The 19,423-nt window shown below is 47.0% G+C and overlaps 2 protein-coding genes across 3 annotated transcripts in view; both read right to left on the reverse strand.

Moving 5' to 3' along the window:
* LOC131904011 (bone morphogenetic protein 8A) overlaps positions 1-1,651 on the reverse strand; it is a 32,085-nt gene extending 30,434 nt beyond the window's left edge. The window contains exon 1 of the mRNA XM_059254917.1: positions 1,327-1,651. Coding sequence (XP_059110900.1) covers positions 1,327-1,651 — 325 coding nt within the window. The remainder of the gene's footprint in view (positions 1-1,326) is intronic.
* Positions 1,652-7,369: 5,718 nt separating this feature from the next.
* The window catches only part of Macf1 (microtubule actin crosslinking factor 1), a 322,169-nt gene continuing 310,115 nt past the window's right edge, over positions 7,370-19,423 (reverse strand). Inside the window, exons 95-99 of one of the 2 annotated variants that reach the window (XM_059254918.1) lie at positions 18,808-18,925; positions 12,746-12,957; positions 12,142-12,252; positions 9,605-9,734; positions 7,370-8,830 (exon numbers count right to left, since the gene is read on the reverse strand). In XM_059254918.1, the coding sequence (XP_059110901.1) occupies positions 8,574-8,830; positions 9,605-9,734; positions 12,142-12,252; positions 12,746-12,957; positions 18,808-18,925 (828 nt within the window). In that variant the 3' untranslated portion in view covers positions 7,370-8,573. The remainder of the gene's footprint in view (positions 8,831-9,604; positions 9,735-12,141; positions 12,253-12,745; positions 12,958-18,807; positions 18,926-19,423) is intronic. The other variant, XM_059254919.1, reaches the window with a different exon arrangement.

The raw sequence follows: 19,423 nt of genomic DNA on the forward strand, positions 1-19,423 counted from the left end.
AGCTATTTCAGGGCAGCCACAGCCCCTCTGTGTCTCCCTCCCATCCCTGGGCAATGGGAGTAGGGACTGTGGCTGTTTACCTGGCTGCAAGGAGGACAAGCTATGCTGTGCAGGGCCTGGTGACCATGGCAAGGTCCTCTCCCTGCTCTCAGCTCAAGGCCTGGTACTCAGACCGGCCCAGCCTAGTGTCTGCTCAGGCCCCGACCCACCACAAGCGTCAGCAAAACAGGCGAGGACCTGACCAACTGCGATGAAAAGGTATTCTGGAAAAGCACCTTTCAGACTACTAGAGGCTGGGGCTGGAGAGATTGGCTCAGCAGTCAAGAGCTGCTCATGACTTCCTATAATCTTTGACTCCAGGCCCAGGGGATCTGACGCCCTCTTCTGCCCCCACGAGGCACTGCATGCACTTGGTACACATACATATATGAAGGTAAAACCTTATATACATAAAAGAAAAATATTTTTTAAAGGTGGGGGAGGTAGCTGGAGAGACGGTTCGGGAGTTAAGAGCACTGGCTGCTCTTCCAGAGGACCTGGATTTGATTTTCCAGCACCCACGTGGCCGCTCACAACTGTAACTCCAGTTCCAGGGGATCTGATGCCCTCTTCCAGCCTCTTCAGCAGCAGGCACGAATGTGGTGCATAGACATATATGCAAGCAAAACACCCATACACGTAAATTAAAAAGTAAAACACTAGTAGGAGAAGGCGGCCCTGAGGTCTAGAGATACCTGGGCAAAGGAAGAGCCACATTTTGGGAGAATGGACTCACAGCTGCCCCTTGGACCATTCACTGCCCTGAACACTCACTCCACGCCAGACCAAGGTCCAGATATTGGGGCCCAGTCCCACAGAACTACAGTCATGGCTTGAGTCGGTCCACTCCACCTCCTGACAGTGCACCCCACCCACCCACTTCCTGCTGCCCAGAAAGAACCTGCCGTCAGGGCGTATGGGTCAGCTCTGGTCACTTTGATGATATGACCACAGGTTTCCACGATGAACTTTGTCCCTCTCTTCCGGGCTGCGTTTATCACAATGACAGCATCACAGTCTCTGTTTACTCATCAGTCTTCCCAGGACCTGGACCTAGGAGACCTGGGCATCACCAGATTCCCACTCCTGGGTCCCTTGGCGGGCAAAGACCCTGGGAACTCGCGCTAGCCCTCAGACCTTCCAGCCCTGACCCCTGCAGTCGCCTCTTCCCCGTGGTGCTGTTGCACCTTGGCTCCCAGGGGGCACTAACCGAGGACATTATCCACAGATAGGCGGCTATGCCCACTCCGCATGGAGACTGCTGCCACCAGGGGCCCTCGAACTCACCCATATTGACGAAGCTCATGACCAGGTCAGCGCGGCCCAAGTGAGGCTGAGGGGGCCCGCCGTCGTCGTCATCGGCCATGGCGTGGTACAGGTCCAGCATGAAGAGGGGCGCGGACGCTGGCTGCCGGGAGGCAGCAGGTGGCACACGGGGTCGGGGCCGCCCAGGCAACCCGAGCACCGCCAGGATCTCTCGCTGCATGTCCCGGCGCTCGCGCGCTCCCAGGCGACGCTGGGGACAGGTGTGTGGGGGACGTGGGCCGTGGCCGCCACCCAGAGCGCACAGAGCCAGGCCCAGCAGCCAGAGCGGCCCAGGACGCACGGCCATCTCGGACGCTCAGCGGACGCGCATCCACCGGCAGCCGGCCGGGCCCGGGCGCGACGCCCCGACAGCGAGGACCGAACGGCCCCGCGGATCCCCTGAGTTCGCACCTGTCGCGGGCAGCTCTGCAGCGGCCGCGCACCACGCGCTCGGCAGGCGGTCGCTGAGCCCGTAGGTCCCGCAGAGCAACTTGGGCTCGGGCGGCGCGGACCCGCCAGTGTCCGGAGCGGGACCTCCTGTGGCCTCGCAGACAGGCGAGCGCCTTCTCGGCTCCGCCCCTGCCCGGGCCAACCAATGGGGGGTAGAGGGCGGGCCCGAGCGCGGACCGACGCCCGCCCGGTGTCTACGCTGCACCGAGTGGTGGGAGCGCCTGGTGCGACCCAGAGGTAAGTAACGGGCCGACTGGGAAAAGGCCTTCAAGGGTGTCCTGGGTCCCCATCCAGATGGCGGGGCGCACGCTGGGCTCCGCGCGGAGACCTCGGGGTCCCTGAAGCATGCACCTGTGCCCTAGGCCGGGTGGGTTCCTGAGTCCCCGGGGAACGGTGGGATCCGCAGCGTCGCCCTTCTCCTCGACATAGCGACATAGATGGAGTCCAGACATAGTTCGGCCGTCTGGGCTGGGCTGATGCCAGCCGTGCCGCGAGGGAGGGGCACATTCCGTTGCACACTCCTTGGGTGCCAGGCGCCTTCTCCACCGGGTGGATCCCGTTGCTGACCCAACACGGGATGGACTCTGGGAGCTCCCCGAAAGGGGGGCCACCTTTGCTTAGCTCTTCATTTGTGACAACCTCCAGCAGCTTGCAAGAAAGGGATCCCGGGAAAACTCCTTGACTTACACCCCTTTCTGCATTCCCGTCTCCCATGGCTGCTGCCACAGCATTGACTCGTAAAGGTTCCCCGGCGCTTAAGTAGCACCTAGACCAAGCTGAAAGGAATTGACCAAGAAAGGCGGAAGTCAGTGGGAGGAAAGTACCCAGCAGAGGGAATGACTGTGTCAGGCTGGGAGTGTCAGCGGTAGCAGCGTTTCCAGCCTATTCTTAGTGTTCGTTCACACACCATTATGGGGCACACAGTCTCTCTCTCTCTCTCTCTCTCTCTCTCTCTCTCTCTCTCTCTCTCTCTCTCTCTCCTTTCCTTCTATTTTCCTTCTTTCCTTCCATTTTCCTTCCTTCCTTCCATTTTCCTTCCTTCCTTCCTTCCTTCCTTCCTTCCTTCCTTCCTTCCTTCCTTCCTTCCTTCTCTTCTTGGTTTTTTGAGACAGGATTTCTTCTGTGTAACAGCTCTGGCTGTCCTGGAACTCACTTTGTAGACCAGCAGGCTGGCCTCAAACTCACAGAGATCCATCCACCTGCTTCTGCCTCCCGAGTGCTGGGATTAAAGGCGTGGGCCACCACTGTCCAGCAGTCTTTTCTTTTTTCTTTCCCTTTCTTTCTTTTTTTTAGGCAGATTCTCACTATGTAGCCTTGGCTGACCTGGAACTTGCCCTGTAGACCAGGCTGGCCTCAAACTCACAGAGATATGCCTGCCTATGCTTGCCTCTGGGATTAAAGCATGTGCTATTGTGTCCCAAAAAAAATTATTATTATTTTTTTAACAGATGGGGAAACTGAAGCATACAGAGGTTAACTGAAGAGCTGGAAGTGAAGGGTGGCTGCTGGAGGGCCTTCCAGGAGGGAGACCATAAAGGCCCCGCAGGTGGTGCTACACGAGCATTTGGGCCTGTTATGGATTCTCCAGTGTGGATTCAAAATAAAAAGCCAAATGAATGTATAATGGTCACCAAAATGTGGTGAGGTGATCTTTCAAAAGTTTGCTTTTTCTTAAGTGTGTGCACTTCCTGTGTACAAGTGTCTTCTCCTCTGAGGTCAGAAGAGGGCGGTGGATCCCCTGGAACTGGAGTTACAGCCTGTTGTGAGCCACCTGATGCTCTGGGAACTGAACTCAGGTCCTCTGTGAGAGCAGTGAAGTGCTCTTAAATGACGAGCCATCCCTCTAGCCTGGTTTCAAGTTTCAACTAAATTCTTCAAGTAATCATCCACAGTCTGTCTTTCATCCAAAAGGTCGCTCTTCATACTGTTTCAAAGCCCCCATAAAGACTGGAGGAGCGGGAAGGTTGCTGCAAATTCAAGGCCAGAACAGTTTATATAGTTCCGGAAGGCCAAACAAAAACAAACAGAGCAAGGAGGAGGAGAAGGATGGAAAGAAGGGAAAAAAAGGGGGGAAAATGTTGGACTTCTCAGGACAATGCTGCCAAGGAGCCTTTAAAACTGCCACACTGAGGTTAGCGCTAGACTGTGGGTGGGAGGGGAGACAGATAGTGATAGGGGAGGAGACTGATAATGATTCTCGTGATGGGATTGATGACTGAAGACGGCAGTAAGATGTTCTCTATATAATTTTTGTTCAGGAGCTCTTGAGTCTCCTGCACACAGCCCCCCCCCCCCCCGCCCCCTCTGGACCCTGGGTACCCTCTGCATCAGACTCCACACCATACCACCGGGAACCTTCCACCCCACCTGGAATTCTCAGGTTGCATTCTAGGCCACCAGCATGGGACTGGTTTTGGGGGTGGGGTGGGGAGGTCATTCATCTCAGCTTAGGAGCTAGCCACCTGCTTACCACAGTGCTTCACATTCTTGTAAACAGAAGCAGGGTTTAGCCAGCCACCCAAGAACCACCACCCAGGATTCAGTTTGCCAGTGGCCATGGTGGGCTGCTCGCTACTGGGCCCTGAACCAAGACTCCACCTTTGAGCAGTTCCCTCTCTAACAGGGTTGACCATCTGGGAACTTGGTCATTTCAAAGGCAGAATGAAAGCTGTACCCCCAGAGGAGCCGGTGGTTTCTGGAAGGCTGAGTAGGGGTGCTGGGAAGAGGAGGTGGGTTCCCATGAGTGGAACTCTGAAACAGCAGAAAGACCAAGGTGTCTAAAGTTTCTTGGAGAAGAGAGTGTCCAAACGTGAGCTTTCTGGCTCACCTGCTGACTGTCACTTTGCTAAGTTACTGAACTTTATCCTTAGGGGGACTCAAGACCATAGAATTGGGACCTGTATTGAGATGTATCTAGAGTGCAAGTTCTCCATAATGTATGGAATGAGCATTCCATGAACGTTAGCTGTTGATGTATCAGCTAAAGCCCCAGTAGACACTAAATTTGTATCATTTATCTCGAATGTGTGTGCACACGCATGTGCATGTCATGTGTGGAGGTCAGAGAACAACTTCTGGGAGTAGTTGGTTTTTCTCTTACCATGTGGGCTCTGGATTGAGCTCAGGTCATTAGCCTTGGTGGCAAGCACCTTTATTTGCTGAACCATCTCACCAGCCATTAAACATGTCTCAGAACTGTTATTATGGCGGAGAAAGGCTCATGTACAGGTTAGATGATGATTTTGTGGAATCCATTCCCAACCTTTTTGTGGGCTCTGGGATTAAAGGGAGGTCTCCAGGTGTGTGTGGCCAGCACCTTTATGGCTGATCCACCTTGTCAACCTCCGTAGCATTTTAAGCCCTTTACTTGCCTATTTCCTATGTCTTCCACAGCTTCCTGTTGAATGGAAATAAGTTTTCTGTGGTGCTACTAAGCTTTTGGACGCCTCCCCCTTTTTTTGAGACTGGGCTTCTCTGTGTAACCTTGGCTGTCCTGGAACTCACTCTGTAGATCAGGGTGGCCTGGAACTCACAGAGATCTGCCTGCCTCTGCCTGTGCTGGGATTGAAGGCGTGCGCTGCCACTGCCCCACTTCTGTTTTTGAAAGATTTATTTTAAGTGTGTGTGCATATGAGTGCCTATGTTCTTAGAGGCTAGAGGCATTGGATTTCTCACCCTATGTAGGTGCTGGGAACTTAGCTCAAGACCTGCAAGAACATTATATGCTCTTAAACCCGGAGCCACCTCTCTAGATGCTCCCCACCCGCACCTGCCAGCTGAGCTTTGATGAACACTTAGAACCTAAACCTGGAAAGAAAGTAAGAGCAGGTAGTCTACCCTGGAGAGATGGGTGCTAGCCACTCCTGACATGCTCCTGCTGCTGGGCACAGGAAGCAGAAGCCAATTTGGGTGAAGGCACTATCCTACATTAAATTCCAATAGCTTTTTAAGGAAAAGATCTGATATTAAAAACAAATCTATTTAAATTATGTGTACATAAAGCTGGTTGTGGTAGCACACGACTTTAATCCCAGCACTTGGGAGGCAGAAGCAGTGCAAGGCCAGCTTGGTCTACTTAGTGAGTTCCAGGACAGCCAAGGCTACATAGTGAGACCTTGTCTCCAAAACAAAATGAGGAGGTGTGTCTGTCACATGTAAGTATGTACATGTGAGTGCAGATGCCTATTGAGGCAGTCTGATAAGGGTTCTGGGAGAAAACCCAGGTTCTTTGGAAGAGCAGCAAATGCTCTTAGCATCTCTCTAGCCCCAAAAGATTTTTAATTATGAGTATGTGTAGTATGTGGGTATGTGCATGTGTGCACAGGTATCCATGGAAGCCAGAAGATTCCCTGGAGCTGGACTTACAGGTGGCTGTATGCCACTGTATGGATGCTGGGAACTGAACAAGTCTTCTCCAAGGGCAGCAAGTGCTCTTAACGGCTGAGCCAACTCTCCAATCCCAAGTTGATAGCTTTAAGGTCACCCAGGAAGTGTGGAACACACCAGGCTATATATTCCCTTCAATCTCAACAGGTGGCCTTATGGAGCTTTGGCAAACAAGCATTTACATCTTGCCAAATTCTAGAGTTCTAAGAGGGGCATGTGGCCTGAAGAGCAAGAACATAGATGTGAGTTTGAACCCTTTCTTGCGTTCCCATTACTCAAGTCAGTATCTGGTTGTACTAGTCACGTCAGGGCCAGCTAAGGACTGGAGGAAGTCGAGGCATCAGACTAGCACAGGAGTCACAGGTTCAACCCCAGAAACATTCACTAGTAGCTTCACACTGTGATCTGCACACACCTGCCTCTCCATCTGTAAAACAAAGGAATCAGAATGGACTGCCTTCCAGAATTGAGAGATGTCCAGTGCGCTCAACTTCACCTGAGCCGTCTTCCCCAGTAACTAGGCAGTGTTTTCCTTCATGAGTCTGGATACTAGCTAGAGGGCCTCTACCCTTTCCACTGTGGACTATGACAGGAGGGCACGTGGGCAAACCAGTAAATTCAACACTAGTGAAGGAAATAATGGCTCTTGAGATGTACACAGCTGCAAGACATCTGTCAAGGTAAGCACCAGGTGACGTGTATCACCTGGCCACTGTGAGAGGGGGTGGGCCCGTTTATGGTCACCCATCTCCCATTACGGTGCCATCTGATCAGCTAGTTCAGCCAAATAGGCATCTTTCTGTACCACGGGCTTGCATGCCCATTTGCTTCCATCCTACACAGTGGTCTCAAGGTTAACAGAACTACCCTGGCTTGTGAAGTTCAATCAAGTAACAGAAATTTCATCATACTGTGGGACGTTTGCCCACCCCAAGGTAAACTTCTCACATACTATCTGTTGAATCACGTAGGTGGACAGTATCCCTACACATCTGTGTGAAAACATCCCACTTCTTTGGTGCCTCGTTAAAATTAACAAGGGTGAGAAAAAAGTAATGAGTTCTATGATTTTTCCATCAAGAAAACTCTTGTTGAATGATGTATTTAAGTACTACAACATTTTTATGCCTTAGGGGTAACATTTAAATATAAAGTAGTGGTTCAGAATAAAGCCAGGAATTACAAAACATTTGTTACTGCAAGCAATTTTAATACAAAAGTGTGTCTTGTTTTTAAACAGTTCATTGGTAGAGCTTCAATTTCTGCCTCAATTAAAACCAATTGAGATAATCACACAGCAACATGGTCGGAGCTGACGAGGAACAGCAGCTAAAAAAACAGGAGCCCCAGACAGCCTCCCTTTGTGGTCACTTGGTCAGCTGACTTTATTACACACAAAAAAGACGGAAGCAAACGGGACTGGTGAACAAGTGTGCTGGTGAACTCCGTTAAAGGATGAGCAAGTGTTTGTCTTAGGTCCACATTTCAAAATAGGCTTATGGAATTCATTCCTCAGTTTGTGGGAGGTTGATCAATTTAAATAAATAGCAAAAAAAAAAAAAAAAAAAAGAAAAAAAAGAAAAGAAAAAAGCAGATAAACAGATCTGTAATTCACAGTGCCACCAAGGAGTCTCCCTCACCAGGGCCGGGGGCCTGGTGAGCACAGGAGTTCTTAATGGCTAGGCTGGACAGTTAGTTACAAATCAGTTTCAAACCCCAATGTTCTGAAATGTCCTTTCACCCCTGAATCCTAGCAGCTATGCGTCTTTAACACCCAGGACAGAGACATTAGTGTAAGACAGTACTCAATGAACTTCTTTGCTGGATCCTGTGCAAACAGATCTAGAGGAGGTTCTGTCTCTCCAGCTAGAATTACATGACAGTAAAACAATGGAAATGTAATCCTAAGTGCCCTCTCCTTAGTTCTTGCTAATCCAGGTGTCTGTGATTTAAAAAGAAGAGTTCCTTAAACATTGCGGAATTCTTATTTTTAATATAATTTATCTTGCTGATATAGCAAGTCAAGTTTATAAAGAAGATGCATTTAGGAATAATCCTAAAAGATAAAGCAGGTTTACAACCCTGCGCCACATGAAACCCTATTTAGAGGCTTTTCTTTTTAATACACATTTGTGTCTTGACCTTTTGTTTTCCTCAAATATTTCATCTCTGGGCCCCATCCATTACAGGGTTACCAGGAGGCAAATTTTATCTACATAAATATTCACATGAAAATAGTAACTTACAAAAAGGAAAAAAAAATAAGGCAGCTTCATAACACAATTATTCTTTTACAATTTTAACAATATAACTTCTCCCGTTCAGAATAAATATACACCCAATGTATGGAGCAGGATTCAAAGTGGGTAGTGGTGTGAGGTGCTTGTACAGTGTTATCGCTTGGGACCCGGAGTCCTGGGGGAGGCAGTGGTGGTCTTCTTAGACATGGTTGGGATTTTGGAAGGTTTGGTGAGCCCTCTTCTGGAGCTGCCCTGGCCCCCTGCAGCGCTGCTCTCAGAAGTGTCTGAACAAGCCGACTGAGTCTCTAGAAGGTCAAAGTCAGAGGCATCACTTCCCCTCCGACTGCTGGCCCGGCTCCCGGCCCGGCTCCCGGCCCGACTCCCAGGACGGCTGGCGGACTTCTTAGGGTCTGGAATTTAAGAGTAAAGCAGGAGATTTAATGGAGAAGGCGTGATATGGAAACACAAGTGACTGGAGGCCAAGGGGTCGCTGTTAATAGCTCTTGATTTGCTGAGTGGCCTTGGGGGAAACCACAGCCATTCTGGATCCATACTTTTTTTTTTGGTTTTCGAGACAGGGTTTCTCTGTGTAGTTTTGGTGCCTTCCCTGGATCTCGCTCTGTATACAGGCTGGCCTCGAACTCACAGAGATCGGCCTGCCTCTGCCTCCTGAGTGCTGGGATTAAAGGTGTACGCCACCACCGCCCGGCCAGATCACCTTTCAAAGCTGCTTAGACACCACAGCTCAGGTAAGTGAACTGATGAGGTTGTAGCAAATGTGAGCAGATGGCAAATGGAGGTGCAGGTGGGAAGGGGAGAAGCTAAGAGGCCAGTTTTCAGGTTCCCAGGAGGAGCTGCTGTTAGCCAGCTTCGCCTTTCCCAGTTCACCGGCAGCCATACAGAACACAGTGCATTAGGAAAGTTATTAACAGTTTGCTTCAGCTCTGGGCCGGCCCTTTCTTCCTTCCACTCTCCCGACTCATCACTGCTGACCCACACAAGGCTCCAGTGTGGAGTGCAGAGGTTAGAGTTTGCTGCACTGACAGAAAAAAGCGATGGCCGCCTCCAAAGTGCAAGCGTCTTTCTGGGCAGGACACTGAGTGCTCTTCCCAGCACCGGCTCCCGAGAGGCCAGTGCTTGCCCAGTTCCCCCCACCCCCAGCCCTATGCATGGTGGGCACTTACCTGCCCGGTTAGTTTTGGCACCTGTGGACGCTGGAGAAGAACTATTGCTGGTGTCGCCAGCGAGGGATGTTCGGCTAGAATGGAAAGTTGGTGTTGGTCGTTTTAGCTTGCTGCCTGCTGCTGGAGTAACCTTAAAAATAATAAAAGATCATATTTACTTGATAAAATCTTTAAGTATGTAATTATATAGTCTATTTAAAAGCCTCTTTATAGACAATCATTTGAAAAGCAAATTAAAAGTCCAGGAAAACAAAGATTTTTTTTTTTTACAAAATGCTTTAATCATAGATTTTTAAAATATTCTCAAGAGGTTACAAGGTCCAATTAAAAATTTGAGTGTCTTCTAGTGTCTGTTATTCCCTAGGAATGGCAACCGTTCAATGTCTGTTATCCTGCTGATAAACTTCCCTAGGAATATGAGAAGATCTTCAAGTAGTAAGACAGACACTACAGTTACAAATGAATGATGGGTTACAGGAGAAAACCAAAGCCCTGTGCACCAGTGTGCTGGGCCGCACTCTAAAGCACACACAGCAGCTGTAGTCAAGATCTCTCATGAGCACCTCTACGTCTCTGCTTCTCCCTCGGGAGGTAAGGGATGGATCCTGTCTCTCCATTTCTATCACACACCCTACGGCCCAGGGAAATCTTGTCCCCTTGTTCTGAACTGAGCCCACACTGTCCCTGCACAGTGACCTTCCTCCCCAAACACACTCATGCTTAGACCATGTACTTCAGGGCTATGGTGAGAGGGCGATCTCGTCAGAGAGGCCTCACCTCTCAACACCACTGGAAGCTCTCTTCTACTTCTGCATTTCCATTTTTAAGGATAGCATTTTTCACTGCTTGACATACATACATGCTTATTGCCTTTGTCTCACATTAAAGCATCAATTCCATAAAAGCAGAAACTTTTGTTTTATTATGTACTCTTACATCTTAGCACCTACAACTACGTGGCAAAAAAGGACGACTCCATACCACCTTGCTGAAAAAACAATGCACAGATGCACATCTTAACCTGAACAAGAGCTGCATTTTATGACTGCTGTTACTGGTAGGAGCTACATTTCCTTACTCACATAGACTCAATGTAGAGAAAGAATATTTTACAGTCTGTTTTAAAATATTACTTATGACATGGTATACAATTCCAATTTTTCCTTGAATTAAGTTGGGTAAATTGTTTTCCAGAACCTTTAAGATGCTTCTATAGATAGGAGGATAAAGCACCCCATCTCATTGTGCAGGGTGAATTTCTTCACAAAGGAAAAGCAAAAGCGACAGGAAGTGATTGACACCCAAGCAAGACCTCTCCTGGCCACCCAGGAGGAGGAGCATCAGTCCCAAGAGCTATCCTTCCTGAGCACCGCTGCCTGGAGTTCACAGCTCTGGCGCCTCTGGACTGGGGTTCTAAGTTAGAGCCTGGCCTGGCTACAGAGTCTCAACGAGTAAACAACTTGAAACAAAAGATTACATTGTAAAATAAAACACAAAAGGCCGTTTCTGAACCCTATGGAGTCTGTTGGAGCAACACGGGCACTTTTTACATTTGGGATTTCAATGGAGCTGGAGCCATCACAGAGGGAAAAAGCAAGGGCAAGTTAAATCTTGGGTTCTCAGGCAGTCAGCCAGTGCCCAGTTCCTGAGACCATAGCCCACAGTTCTCAGATGGAGTTTGAGCTGGGAGTGGGGTAAGTCCATAAGTGGCAGTTCATTCACAGCCCCTGGCTTCTGTGCCCGACCAAAGCAACACTGTGCTTGGAGGGTTAGAATTCAACATTCTCTGCAGGGGCTGAGAGATGCAAAGTATGCTGCTATTACACAACCTCTCTGCCCAGGTTTTGTTTCAGTTTTTTTCTTTTCCTCTTTTGAGACAGGGTCTCAATATATGGTCCACACAGCTTTGACGTGCAATCTGCTGCCTCAGCCTCCCAAGTGCTGGGATTATAGGTGTGTGCTACGACATCCAGCCAAGGAACCAAGAAGGTAGAGCTGGAGCCCCAGAGCAGTGCTCACTTGTAGGGAAACTGTGCTTGGCTGGAGTAGAGAGCACCCATGCCTTGGACCCATGTGGCAGCACCAACCACCCTGGGGAGGGACCTTGCAAATCATCCTCCTGTTCTAAACACATAGAACATTGGTGAACATGCGCTGTGGTTTAATTTCAAGTGTTTGTAACTCGTCTGTGTAGCTGACATTTGGAGATTCCAAGAGACCTATTTACAAGTCATATTAACAAGTAAACAGCCAGGAATGACTGTGATCCATCATCCTGAACAAATATTATGCTTAAAAACTTATAAAGCTGTTAAACAATCTTGTTTTAGGCATCTCTTATTCATCTCCAATTTTAGTGAATCCGAGTTAGAAACTCCTGAAAACACTTGGCCAACTTGATCAATCAGCTGTGTCAGCAAGCATCCCAGAGATGGAAGAGACATTGGGCTCATGTCAGGAAAAAGAGCTGGGCAGGTTCTTGGCATGAGTGACGGCCTCTTCGTGACTGTGTCCCACTCAGCAAAGCCATACTCTACCTCAGGACTGAGTAGCTGGAGGTCAGGACAATGGCTGTCCCTGACATGGGTGCCAGCTTTACTGTTTACCAACCAGGGTTTGTCATAACAGCGAGAGAGCTGAAGTGGAGTCTGTGAAAGGGAGATCCAAAGGGAAGGGCAGAAACAATTGAAAAATGGAACAGAAAGGGGAGTAAATTGGGGGGGGGGGAGGACACTAAATTTTAAAGAAACAGAAAACAAATAAAATAGACGGAAGTCCAATGGGCCGAGATGGAGCAGGTAGAAGGTATTCTTCACGTATATCTCACTGTACCAGCAAGCCCATCTGTCAGCTCCAGTTGCACAGACAGTACCTGGACTTTCCAAACGAGTGACCTAACTCTGGACAAACTCCAAGTCAAACTAAGAGTAAGAAGAAAGAAGCGTTTCTGATGTAACCAGCCTGAACAGGAATTTTACAAAATCCCTCAAAGGTGGTGGTCTGTGCACTGTGGGGATCTGGGCAGAGTTGCTCTATGTTTTTACGTTCTTTTTCTTGCTAGGCTTTTCAAGGTCTGCCCATCTACGAGCATCTACCAAGATAGGAATAGCGAAGAACAGCACAAGGGAGGTCAGCACACACCTTGGTCCCGCTGGCTGGGGTGGCTGGAGAAGAAGGCATGGACGTACAGCTGTGATTACTCTGACTAGCACTTGAGCTGGAGCGAGTGGGAGAAGCAGCTCGGGAAGATGGTTTGGATCTTCGACCCCGTGATCGGAATGGAGTCATCCCCTGGGATGCCCCTTCTGGCAGGATGAATTTTTCTCGAAGTTCTATGTTAGTTCTGCCTCGTGCTAAAAAGAGAACAAACACACACACATGCATATAGTTAGTTATCTTAAAAATATATCTTGGATGGTCATACAGCTGCTTGACCCCATAACAACAGTAAGCTGTGCATAGGTTTTATACCACCTATGGATTCTTTAAAAACAGCTTTGTCATGTTCTGACCCCCAGCAGACACACTGGCTAAGATCTTAGCTTGCTCTAACAAGCAAGCCTATCAACAGGGGACCATCTACTCTGCTGTCATCATCTGACTTTGCTGCTGTCCCCTGGGGTAAGCCCACCGTAGCTGCTCAAGGAGACATAAATGCAACATGACACAAGCCTCAGATCTTAATCAAACTCCTGTTTTCTCTCTCATAGACATGTGTACTTTTTGCTGAATTTTTATAAGATACATGGTAATGAGATAGTGGAGAAAACACATTAATGGCATCAAGACTCTTCCATTTGAATTCTGTCAATAATAATCCTAAAGGAAGGGGTTCAGAAAGCCAGGACAGTAGAGATAAGGACAGAGTCTTTAAGAAGCAAACATGTAGGGAGAGAGAAAGACCAAGACATGCACAAAACTGAGTGAGAATCTGTTAGGTAAAAGCTGAAAGAGCAGTTGCAAGTAGGGGAGGAACTGAAGGGAGAGTCAGGAAGAGTACTGAAGGCAAACAGGAGCTGCCTCCTCGCTTTCTGGAGCTGTAAGACCAGAACTTCAAATATGGATTTAGTCAGAGATATCAAGTACAGTCAGAACAAATGTTGACGTCAAAGACACTGCTAATTTAAAAGAAATACATCCTCTGGAAAAGATCCTTTGATTTCTCACTGGACAATGTCCTGCAGTAACCTTGGACCTGTTCGTCCACTATCAACTGTTCATCTGAAGAAGATACTAAACCTATCTGGCAGGTGGTGGTGGAACCCTAATTGAGTAAACATTTGATAGTTCCCTTCTAAACACACTGCCTGAGGGGAGGAGAAAAATCAACAGAGGACACAAGAGAAAGCCTTGGGAACAGCAACTAGTTGGGGATAGCCACATTTAAAATGTTTTAGAGAAGCTAGCTATAGGCAGGTGGTAGCATGAACCAGCTACTTCAGACTGAGGCAGGGAGGATGCTTCAGCCCATGAGTTTGAGACTAGCTTGGGCAAACAGAGCAAAATCCCATCTCAACAAACACACACACAAAGAGGACTATCTGTAGTAATGGAGTGATAAAATTATGTTCCTCTCACACTATAATTTATACAGTGTTACCACATGCAATACTATACTTGATTTTCATTAGCATCTCTATCCCACTAGACAAAGGAATGAAGTGCCTACAAAGATTGGTCAAATCACAGCAGAGGCAGCCTGTCTATTATATTAGCAATGCTCTCTACCCTGCCTCCAAGCCATTCCTGGCCATTCTCTTTATGACATCATCCACATCAGCTTATCTCCACTACTCCATGGCATTTGCTAGGTAAAGGTCAACTTCATAAGGGGACCTTCTTGCAGTCCCAGAAGCCATGTAAATGCCAGGTATGGAGGGGGCATTTGTAACCCCAGCGCTAGGGAGAGGAGGCAGGCAGACCCTGGTGGCTCACTGGTTAGTCAGTCTAGCCTAACCAGCAAGCTCCAGGTTTAGTGACAGAAATGCCTGAGGAAGATATCCCAATGTCAGCGTCTGGCTTTTACAAGCTTCCGCACACCTGCACTCCTCCTCTAAGAACAAAAGCTGCTCATTCTTACATCCTACAGCACATCACCGTTAACATACTGGCATGTCTTTGTTTCTTTGAGCAACTGTATACATACTTTTAACACAAAGGTATCAGAAATATTTCTCCATTTCCTATGTGTCTCATGTTAAACTTCAACTAACTTTGAAGTATAATTTCATCATATATATGTCATTTTACTGGTTAAATGTTACACTTCTAATTTGCTAATAGTTTCAAAAATACAGCATCCAATGCTGTGACAACTTCTAAACTATTTTTGTACATATTCTGACGTTTCCTAAGGATAAATTTATACAAGCAGCTTTGCTGGGGGAGGGGGAGACATTTTCTCCAGAGGTGTATGCTCCTTTAGTAGCCCTAAATAAACTCTGGTTCAATGGGCTCACACATGAACATGAGTGCACACCTGTTCAGAGTTCTAAGCCAAATATTTTTTAGATTATGAGTATGAGTGTCCTGTCTGCATGTATGTATGAGTACCATGTGTGCCTGATGACTGTGGAGGTCAGAAGAAGGTGTGGAATCCCTAGAAATGGAATTATGGATGGCTGTGAGCCACCAGATGGGTTCTGGGAACTGCATTTGCTGTGCCCTCTGTAAGAGTAACTCTAGTTACTGAGCCAGCTCTCTAGCTACTTATCTTTATTTTATAACGTGTGTGTGTGTGTGTGTGTGTGTGTGTGTGTGTGTGTGTGTGTATGTGTGTGTGTGTGTATGCATGCGCACATGAGTGCAGGTGCTCACAGAAGCCAGAAGAGGGCATTAGATCCTTTGGAGCTAGACTTATAGGCAGTTGTAAGTCTCCTGATGGGGTGGGAACTGAACTCTTAACTACTGACCCAGTCATTTCTCCAGCCCTGAAAACTATCTTTTAGATCTCCATAAATGAAGATTTCTAGATCTTTACTACTCGAGGGAAGTAATGTCTAACCCTTTAAAATATATATACACAGTCCATCAGACACAGCTCTACCCATTTTTAAAAAGCACAAACATGCCCCAGTGTGCATGTGTAAGTCAGAGGACAACTTCAGGGGTCAGTTCTCTCCTTTCACTACATAGGTTCCAGGCACCAGGCTTGGCAGTAAATGCCTTCATCTGCTGAGCCGTCTCACCTCACTAGGCCTAGAAGCTCTGTTTTCATCTCCATCCAAAGCAGTCTGTATGACCTCCTTTGTCACAAAAACAAACAAACAAACAAGACCCACTGTGGCAGTATCAGAAAACTAAATAGCAGACCCACCTAGTGGAATATTATTATTTTTTAAATTTGGCTAAACCAACACATTGAGATTGTTTATTGCTTCAGTAGCTATGTGAAAGGAAGTAATAAATGAATTGGTATTAATAATCTTGTTGATAATTCTATGATGTCTTCAGCATATCATCCTCTATAGTTCACAGGCACAAAGATACAACAGCAATTGGCCCTACAGAAACCCTAGATAGGTCCTTATCCACTTTTTTTTTTTTTTTTTTTTTTTTTGGTTTTTCCAGTCAGGGTTTCTCTGTGTAGTTTTGGTGTCTGTCCTGGAACTCGCTCTGTAGACCAGGCTGGCCTCGAACTCACAAAGATCCGCCTGCCTCTGCCTCCCAAGTGCTGGGATTAAAGGTGTGCACCACCACTGCCCGGCTTCGTCTATTTTTTGATGAAGGGTTTTACGATGTAGCCCCAAGCTACAATTCTTGATCCTCCTGCTTCTGCCTTAAATAGCTGGAATTATAGGCAAATGCTACCAGGCCCAGCAAGTAACTTGTCTTCTTGATGTTCATGTCCCTCCAACTTACTGGCATGCACTCTAGCCCTTGGTGCTTACTTCTAGCACTGTTTTGATGTGACAAGAAAGTCCACTGGTGGTAGTTACTGAAAGCTGCTGGTAAGTTCTATTTCAGTCAATGGACAGAAGTTGATTGCCAAGCTCCAAGGAGGCATTCCTGGAGAGTTGGAGTGTCTTACCTTTACTCTGAAGGATGAAGAAGAGGGCTACCAGTTCCCACAGAAAACAGTATTAGGTAGCCCTCCTCAATTTCCTTGGAGTTCCAATTTTTACTGAGGAAGATAAAGATAAGCAGAAAGTACTCTTGCCAGCCAGCAGCATAATACAAGTGTGAACAGAGCAGGCAGCAAACAAACAGGCAACCAGGGATCATAAAGGCCACATGCAGTGTCGGTGCTGCTTAGCCTAACTATATACATGACAGGAAAAACGGGGCGATAATAGATTGAGAGAACACTGTTTCGTTGTTTTTACAGAGATAAGGTTAAAAAGATGCGTATGTTGTTCAAGTTCATGATATGATTGATTAAATACTAAAAGTGACTAAGTCTTTTTACAGTTTATCGGAAAAGGTATTGTCAAACTTAAATTTAAAAACTTCTGATAGCAATCATTACTCCTCAGCTATTATTCTGGCCTATTGGAGTAAATGCAGAATGAACTAAAGAGAAGAAACTCATAGATACTCCTGAACTCATGTGAGAACCATACCCTTTAGGTATCTCTTAATCTTTCAGAATGATTGAAAACCACTTCAAAGAAGTTATGTAACGGTGTTGCAAACATTTATCTTTGTTTAGCTTATGAATAAGCTTTAATAATCTAATTGCACAGGCTGGACCAACTATACACACAGGTAACATGTGAGAGTACAGGGTGGTGGTCAGGACCACCACTTAGGAACCTGGCTGGCCCTTAAGTTACTTAAAATTTCCATATCTCAAGCTCCTACCCTATAAAATGGAGATAACAGAATCTATACCTCATAGGATAGATATGAGATGCAAATGTGTTCTTATTTGTAAAGTGCTTATATGTAGAGGTATTTATTTACTTACTCTATGTAGAGGGTATTTAGTAAATAGTGATCAAATTCTGTGGCTACTATCTCATTAGAAATATTTTATACCCTGTCAATATGGAGTTGTTGAAAAGCAATGGTGTGGCTATTTTGAGCATTCACCAAGGCAGTGGATCTCACAGAGCCAAGAGATGTTACAGTTTAGGAAGCAAAGCCATTCTCAAAGGACCAGGTGTAGGGGAAGAGGGACAAAGCATAAAAGCCAACCTATGGGAGACTGACTGGAAATCGAAGAGCTGGAATCAGAACGCTTTATTTTACTCCCGGGATGATGAACTGGAATAAAAAAGATGTAAACACAAAGACAGAGACAGAGCAGGAAACACAGAAACCAGTCAAGGAAGACAGACAGCTGGGGCTCCTGTGCACCCATACGGAGCTCTCCTAACAGGAAAAGGGATTGGGTGTGGCTGGGCAAGATGCAGCAGCTGGGGTTTGGCCATCTGTCCCCTAGCTGCAGCTACAGCTACTATCTGCTCAGGCTGTGCTGATGTTTTCTTTTGCCCGGGGGTGGGTGGCTGTCTTTTCATGTCTTGCTCAGGCAACCGTCTGTGGGGCTGCAGGTACATGCCCTTTAACTTCCCCCAATTTAGGACCATCACTAGTCCTCTGGATGGGAGGAGCTTAGCATGCTCTGAGTCTCAGCCACAGGAATTACAGGCTAGAGGATCAGAGGCTCTAAAAAGAACCAAGGCTTCACACTGGGTTAGTGCTAATGTCACACCCTAACATAAATAGGTAACACCAATAAATTCTTATTCTGTTTTGGAGATAGGGTTTCTATTCTAGCTCAGGCTGGCCTTGAACTTGCCATGAACCTGAGGATGACTTTGAACATTTTATCTCCTCCCTCCACCTCCCAAATATGAAAGCCTAGAGACACCAACAATTTTTTTTTTTTTTTTTGGTTTTATGAGACAGGGTTTCTCTGTGTAGTTTTGGTGCCTGTCCTGGATCTCGCTTTGTAGACCAGGCTGGCCTCAAACTCACAGAGATCCTCCTGGCTCTGCCTCCTAAGCACTCCTAAGCACCACCTCCTGGCTACCAACAAATGCTTAATTCTCATTCCTGTGTTCTTTCCTGACAGCATCAGTGTCTTCAGGTTTTTCTCCCTGAAACCTCGAGGTTCTAATCTGTGTTGGATGGGACAATATCAGACATCTTAATAACAAGACAAAAATCAGAAAGACCACCATCAATGCTTCCCAGAGAATCAGTGTGGGTTGATATTACATCCTTCCATGTCACCCCTGGTTGGGGTGCTTCCTTACCTCGGCAGGGATCGTTTTTCACTAAAAACTCATCCAAGGCCATCCATCCTCCACCAACACGGACCATCACAGTGCTGCGCAGAATACGGACCAGCCGCAACTGCTGAGAATCCCCAAACTGGAATCAAGGGGAAATTCAGTTAACAGGAACACCTTAGTGTAGACTTATATCCCCCCACATTCCCAAAGCAGACTGTATTCAGACAGGAATGAGGTGGAAGTTGGGGAAGAATTTTTAACTCCATTTTGCATTTTTACATCATCATAAAAAGGCTAGCAAATAGAAAAGCAGAAAGACTGCACCTATGAACCGCTGTCGTGAAATCCTTCCCCTGGGATAAAATTAGCTCCTGAGGGCCACATCCTGGCTCCTGTACCAAAGGTAGAGGAGGCAAGATGGACATGTATTTGGATTCCCATGAAGGTTCTGCTAAAGTGAGCACCTACACTGTTATGCTTATTTCCTTAGAGAAAGGGGGTCAACTTCTGAATACAGTGTGCTGGAAAGTTAAATGGATGGTAGCAAATACTAAGTCAAGCATTAAAGAAACTCTTGCAAAGCATCCTCATTACAAGCTTAGGAAGAAGTGTGGTTTTTCTTCAGCTGATTCTCAGA

The sequence above is a fragment of the Peromyscus eremicus genome, chromosome 2 (assembly GCF_949786415.1).
Source record: "Peromyscus eremicus chromosome 2, PerEre_H2_v1, whole genome shotgun sequence".
NCBI classification, from domain to species: domain Eukaryota; kingdom Metazoa; phylum Chordata; class Mammalia; order Rodentia; family Cricetidae; genus Peromyscus; species Peromyscus eremicus.